The following is a 6,893-nucleotide window of genomic DNA, read 5'->3' as shown; positions in this document are numbered from 1 at the left end:
GGTCTTCAGACCTTGCTTATTGATGACTTAACGGGAGTATCTATCTCTCGTATTGTTTTTGTGTAGTCTTTTGCTTTTGGGCTAGTGCCCCGTATTATTACCAAAAAAAAAAAAAACGATCCAATGCGACACCTTCATGGGCATGTGAAAGGGAATTTAGATTCTCTAAGATGAAAACATTAGTAAAGTGATAAAGTGAAATAATTATTATTAAATTTATAATTTTTATTATACGTGAACTTTGTTATTTTAATTTAAGTGTAATTAATTTTTTAATTTTATTATTTTATTAATTTTTATTTTAATTTTTTTTTGTTATTCACAGTATTTTTTAATTTGTTAGGCTAAGGATTAATCCGTCATGAATCACAGCTCCATTTAAGAATTTGTCGTTGGCTAATAGATTGCTGTATGTACAAGGCAGGATTCGAATTTCCGACGCTTGCTTAAATGAATTAATGAGTAGTGAGTTAACCACTAGACCAACCCAACTTGATTTCATTTTAAAATATTTTAATCCTGTGAAAGGGGCATTGATCAAATGTTTTATTTTATTTTATTATTTTTGGTCCGGGTATCACATGGAAGTTATTTTAATTATTTGCTTGAAGCCCAAAAGGAGGTTCGTTGCTGGTGTTTTTTTGGAATTTATGTTTAAAACAGGGTAATCTATGCTTGAAGAAATGTCCAGGTGCTTTAAATTTAGAGAGGCAGACGAAGACAATTTAATTTCTTTTTTTATATGATCTGAATATCCATATCAATCACAGTGACTAATTCTTCTTTGACTTGTAAATATCTAAACGAGTGACACAACTTTTTAAGATGATCTGAATATATTTGCTTTAAATCTCCATTCGAGATGTCAATGTATGCTTTTTTTTAACTAAAAAAACGAGTTTGAGAGAAAAAATGAAAGAAAAATAAAGAAATAACTACAAATGAATAGAGAAGGGCTTCATTTTTTTGAATCCCTATCGAAATTGACTATAGCAAGACAACTTTGCATAACTATATTTATAGTTGATTTCTAAATAATTCATTAACATCCAATATCTAGTATCACATATACATGTGTTTCTTCTTTACTGTAAACCAATTGTTGGTATATTCAATTGGATTCGAGAGTTTAATTTGCCCTATAATTTAACAAATCCAAAGTCTAATTTGTGAACCAGAATTGTAAGCATGCATTCATATTCTGAACATGTACAATATTATTATTGATAGCGAACATAACAATCACCCCCATTTTTTCAGCTATATCCAAACACAACACATGGGGCTACTTTGGATCTAAATATTCTCTAATAACAATTAGATTGAAAGTGGAAGAGATCTAAAGAACAACTCCTAAACTAGTTTACTTTGTTACTACAATTTGGTCTTACAATCAGAAAATGACACTTCCGACCAATATGGAAGTGAGGGGAACCGTGAGGTTGTCGTCGAGTTCAGTGCTGATAGGAAGGGACTCGACAAGTGCCGTGACAACAGACACAGTTAGAAAACCCAGAACCAACTTCAAGCTTCCCTCCATGTATCCAAACCACGAAAAATAACTCATATACCTGTCAAAACAGTAACCGTTAACAACGGCATGATTAAATAGATCTTACCTTGTAGTGCAAAACAAATAAAAGTAAATTACATTGACCTCCTCTATGATATCACACAGTACACGACAAGAACCTCCACTCGTGCCATATTTACGAAGTTAGTATCGAATTTTAAAAAAGAGAGAGTGCCAAGTATCATATAACCAAAATCTCAGGTAGGTTAGTTTACTTTTACAAACAAACAGACATCAAGTGTAATGTCGTCTAACCACATGGAACGAAAAGAGTCCATAGGAAGTTACCCGACGGAAGTTAAGAATCCAGCTGCTGCCATTGCAATTGAACCAGCATAGGACTTGTTTCTATTGTAAGGAATCTTTTTATCGCCAAATCGCCTTCCGACAATGTCAGCTAGGCCTGACAGCATATAAATAATCAGATTCTCCTCTAAACCCTAAGCTCTAAACTTTAACTTAATGCGAGCTATAACATTGCTTAATTATTATTATATAAATAATAATTTAATGCTTATAAGTGATTGGGCATAGAAACATTACCATCTCCTGCGCACAGATTGCAAATTGCAGCTATGGAAATAGGTGAAGTTCTCCAGTATATTACCGATGCCAAAGTAATGGTAGCAGCATAATATAGTGGTCCTTTAAGGAGTTCCCTGGTACAGAGGAAACACTGAGAAATAGATGAGAAATAATGCACACGAATGAAATCAATTATCAAACATTAGAAAACCATGCAATCCGTTATCAAACAATGGATTTCCATCATCTTCATTCTCCAAAAGGGCATGTCACAGCCAAATCGTGTAGCATAGCAGGTAATTTACATCTCAATCTATGCCTTCTGTTTTCACTACATATCCTTCTCTAACTTTTCTTTATATACCATAACTACAGATAAGAAGCTTCCATTTCAATCATAATAACCACTAAGAGATAACTTTCTTGATAGAATTAACTTTAAAATGAGCTAACAATTATTTTTTTCACAGAATCAAAGATTCTCACAGGTTTTATTGTCTACAATATTGAAACCTGTAATCTCCAAATCTACTCATTGATTTCACGGTGGCCTCATCCTTGTATATTCCAAGCCCGATAACAAGCATCCGAATTATATTGATACCCGGAATAAGAGAAGCTAAGATGGGTCCCCAACCATCAGAACTGTAATGATTGAACAGCATGATTCAACAATGGAAATTGTAGCATAAAAAAAAAAAAAAAAAAACTGAATTTTGAGCTCATTAGTTCATGAACTACGCCATTACCTGTACAGTGGCCAGCAGAGCATGAATATCAGCCCAATGCTTACATGCACAAGTTTCCTATTCAATTTCTAAAAAAAGAAACAATTGATCACAAATCTATAGTTTGAAGAACAAAAATGTTCAAAAACCAAGCACTACCATCTTTGAAAGATAGCACTCACTAGATGCTACCGGCCTACTACACAATGAAAGATAATACAAATCTTAAGTTATGAATTTAATAGAGAGCAACATCTAAGGAAGTCAGGAACTAATACCAACAAAAATCTCATAGTGACAGATTCCAATAATCTCTCTGAAAAAATGCAATGTGTGTCAAAATGAACTTGCACATGTAACAATGCAGATGAAGGGGAAGACCTATCAGCATATTCATAATAAGTGTTACTAAGGCATCTAATAATACATTTTTTCTATTCCCTGTAAAAGAAGTCAAGAAAAGACATAGAAACAAAATAAATGCTTTGGATTCATAACTTGATTTCTACTATCTTAACTATGGAAACAAAAAATCTTTAAAATCTATTTCTTGTTCCTACTTTCGGTTCACCGAATTCTGAAAACTGAGGGAACTAGGAACCAAATAAGAAACAAGAGATGTTTCTTGAACACCCATATTTAAGATGTTCAAAATAACATCACTCATTGAAGAGAACATGAACTTTTGGGATGAAATTTGAAGAACAATAAATGGAAACAGGGGAAAAAAAAGAAAAAAAGAAAAAACAGAAATCAAACAGAAACCTGCCTAACTACTCTGCATCAACCTTGACTAAAACTAAACAATTGAATTCAAAATTCCTCTTCATTATGCAAAGGATCACAGATATGCATTCAATTAACAAAGGAAACACTTCATTAATGCTTAGCTTGCAATGATTCCTAAACAATGTTTTTTGTTACCACTTTCCAACTAACCCTATTGTCACACTAAACCCAACTACCATTGAAATTGCAAGAAATGCAAAAAAGGGGAAAGCAAAAAAAGAATCTCTTTTTTAATCTACATACCCCAAAAATTGAGATAATTGAAGAATCCAAAGAAGGCGTTTGAAGAAACCTGGTCAAAGAGGGATCGTTTAGCGGTCTCTTCAAACAACCTAAGGAAGGAGAAGGCGATAGCACCAGACACAGCAAGAGCACAGATGTCGGAGACTAGAGGGTTTTGGTGGAGCATGGTTGCAGGCACGGCGAATTTCCGGCGAGCTTGCGGTGGTTGCGTTGTGAGAGTCAAAGAAGAAGAAGAACAGGGTTTGAAAAGGGTTAGAAATGGGGTTGAAAAAGAGGAGGGTTTAGTGAGAGAAATGGGAATGGAAATGTGTGTGAAACGGTGAAGTGGGTCAAATCTTTGAAAGCAGCATGTGAGGGTGGTGGTGCTGCTTCTACAAATCATGGTGAGAGTAATGGGAGTGTGAGTGAGAGACATGCAAAGGTTCAATCAAACACAAGTAATTTTTTATTGCATATTTGCATCCGATTCAGTTCAATTGTGTTTTGGTTTAATTCTGTTTTTGGATTTTTAACTAAACTACAAATTTAGGTGCAGTTATTTTTAAGTAAAATTAAAAATTAAAAATTATTAAATAATTTAATTGATTGAGTTGTGATCTAACTATATTTGAATTTCCATGCATATCCAATCTGTCTTTGGTTTTAACATCCTATTGAATCTACCGTATTGAATGAGAATGAGAACTGTACTTCTGAAGTTCTGAATTAGGATTAGTTAATTTTTTTTTTTTTTACATCTGATTATATTAATTCTGCTGACAAATTAAAATTTTATCCAATATTTCTATTTTATTCTTTTATTCTTGTACCAAAACTATGAGCAATATTAGATAGGAGATACAGATGAATTTTCTCAATTTCTTTAGTTAATTTTTATGAAGTATGATTTTATATTATAAAAAAGTTTTTAAATATATCAGTATACCAATATTTCAATAATTTTTAACGGTTGATTTTAATTACATATATTATTTATATTTTTTTTGAACCAAAAGAAGTTCAACATAGTAAAGTGGAGCAAACAAACTAAACAACAAGTACTACATAGAAATACATAAAATTTCTGTCATTTCTGACATTGCCATCAATAACCAAAAGGATCACTACCCGTCTATTCTTTGTAGCTCAGAAACGTCCTCCTTTCTACGAACGTAACACCTGCTTCTTTATTATTGAAAATCCTAGCATTACGTTCCATCCAAATGTTCCAAATCACTGTAAAGAACTCAGTCAGCCACTTCTTCTGCTTTTGTTTTCGCTTATGCCTGCCAATTCAACTCTCAAACAGTTCTCTTATGGTTCCACGAATAGCCCAATCTTCACCAAAAGACCTCAACCAACTGCACCACACCTGCCATGTTAGTTCACATAGAAAAAATAAATACTGCACTGATTCTATATCCTTCTTACATAGTACATAAATATTATCACTGTGAATAATAACGTCTAGCCTACTCAATCTCTCTTTGGTATTAACTCTACCCACAAGCACAAACCATCCAAAAAACTCAATTCTCGGAGGTACCACTCCTCTCCAAATTGAACTTGTGAAACTGTAGCTCGTTATCTCATCTGACAAAGTCTCCGATTGTAGGATCTACATAACAGATTTGGTAGAAAAAATCTCTTTACTATCAAACTTCCACACCATATTATCCTGTTTACCATCTGACAACTTCACCGGCCTTAACCTCTCATGAAACTGGTGGACAAGTTCCAGCTCCCATTGGAACAACTCTCTTCTCCACTGGAAATTCCATATCCACTCGAACCCATCCCAAAATCCACAATCCCCTATCATAGATTCTTGTTGGTTTGAAATAGAAAAGAGTCTTGGAAAAGTCACTTTCAGGGGCCACCTTGCAACCAATTATCTTTCCAAAACAGGGTGCTCCTTCCATTCCCTACCTCCATCGCCAAGCCAGTAAGCATTTTGTCTTTTATCCTCTGCTCTTTTATATTTAATTGACAGATGTCTTTTCAGGGTCCTCCTTTAACCGGTAGCTGCTGCATTTTATTGACGGAATTTATTACCACTATAGCTACTTTAGCGGCTCAACCGGTTACTCGAGAATCCCGATTATTCCATTTCCTGATGCTAGCAATGTACAGCGGTCAAATAGGACCTTTTTCTTGTCAAGACATTTTACTTTTTTTCATCATGTGGGAATTGGAATTAATTCCAGTTTATATACTTTTATCCATGTAGGGGGGAAGAAACGTTTGTATTCAGCTACAAAGTTTATTTTATACACTACGGGAAGCTTTATTTTTTTATTAATGAAAATTCTAGGTATCGGTTTATATAGTTCTAATGAACCGATACTAGCATTACAGCAGGGTTCAGGTTGTTACACGAGCATACAATTTTCTTCCACAAGGGGCAATCCTCTTTTGAAAACCGCCACCATCACTTAAATAAGAGCGCTGTATTCCGAAGCATGGCATCTCCAACCCCCAACCCCCAGCCTTTTTCGGTGCCTGAACCATCTCCCACTTAACTAAAGGAATACCATCATTACCATTTTTCTTACACCACATAAATCTCCTTTGCAACACAATCAGTTTATCCGTAACCGCCTTTAGCATCTTGTACAGACTTAGGTATTATATATATTATTTATAATTAAAGTTAATAATAAAAAATTATTAAAATATCAGTACATCAGTATATTTAAAAAAAATTCATATTATATATATATATATATATATATTTTTTTTAAAGTTTACTTAAGTTTTACATCGTGTGAGTTTACATTTTATGAGATTAGTTGAAAAAAAAACTTGCGGGCATAAGAATAGTGAATTTTGAATTTATAAAACAAAAATAAAAGAAATTGATTTAAAGCTAATTTGATTCACATTTTTTTTTTTTAATGACTAAAGTTAAGTTATGTAGTATAAATTAGGAACTAATTTAATTCACTCATAACTATGATAATTAGATGATATATGAATAAATAATTTTAGAATGCGTAATTCTAAATTAAAAGGTAAATAAATCGTATTATAACATATGATACTATTGTGTATAT

At 33.2% G+C, this 6,893-nt stretch overlaps 1 protein-coding gene across 1 annotated transcript; it reads right to left on the bottom strand.

Annotated features, from left to right (window-relative positions):
• Positions 1–1,166: 1,166 nt before the first annotated feature.
• On the bottom strand, positions 1,167–4,342 carry LOC112719976 (probable phytol kinase 3, chloroplastic). Its single transcript, XM_025770745.3, has 6 exons — positions 3,908–4,342; positions 2,848–2,915; positions 2,612–2,743; positions 2,117–2,232; positions 1,862–1,976; positions 1,167–1,571 (listed from the first exon to the last, which is right to left on the bottom strand). Exons 1-6 carry the CDS (start codon positions 4,271–4,273, stop codon positions 1,394–1,396), a joined length of 975 nt encoding a protein of 324 aa, XP_025626530.1. The 5' UTR covers positions 4,274–4,342; the 3' UTR covers positions 1,167–1,393.
• Between the last annotated feature and the right edge of the window lie 2,551 nt (positions 4,343–6,893).

This window comes from Arachis hypogaea, chromosome 11 (genome assembly GCF_003086295.3).
Source record: "Arachis hypogaea cultivar Tifrunner chromosome 11, arahy.Tifrunner.gnm2.J5K5, whole genome shotgun sequence".
NCBI classification, from domain to species: Eukaryota; Viridiplantae; Streptophyta; class Magnoliopsida; order Fabales; family Fabaceae; genus Arachis; species Arachis hypogaea.
This window is presented reverse-complemented; position numbering and strand designations above follow the sequence as displayed.

What these genes read in the sequence shown, in the direction of transcription:
- LOC112719976 (XM_025770745.3), bottom strand. Translation starts at nt 4,273, where the DNA reads ATGTCTCTCACTCACACTCCCATTACTCTCACCATGATTTGTAGAAGC. An exon ending in AACGATCCCTCTTTGACCAG is followed by an intron (nt 2,916 to 3,907) that starts GTTTCTTCAAAC and finishes TTCTTTTTTTAG; the next exon opens with AAATTGAATAGGAAACTTGT. An exon ending in CAATCTGTGCGCAGGAGATG is followed by an intron (nt 1,977 to 2,116) that starts GTAATGTTTCTA and finishes ATATGCTGTCAG; the next exon opens with GCCTAGCTGACATTGTCGGA.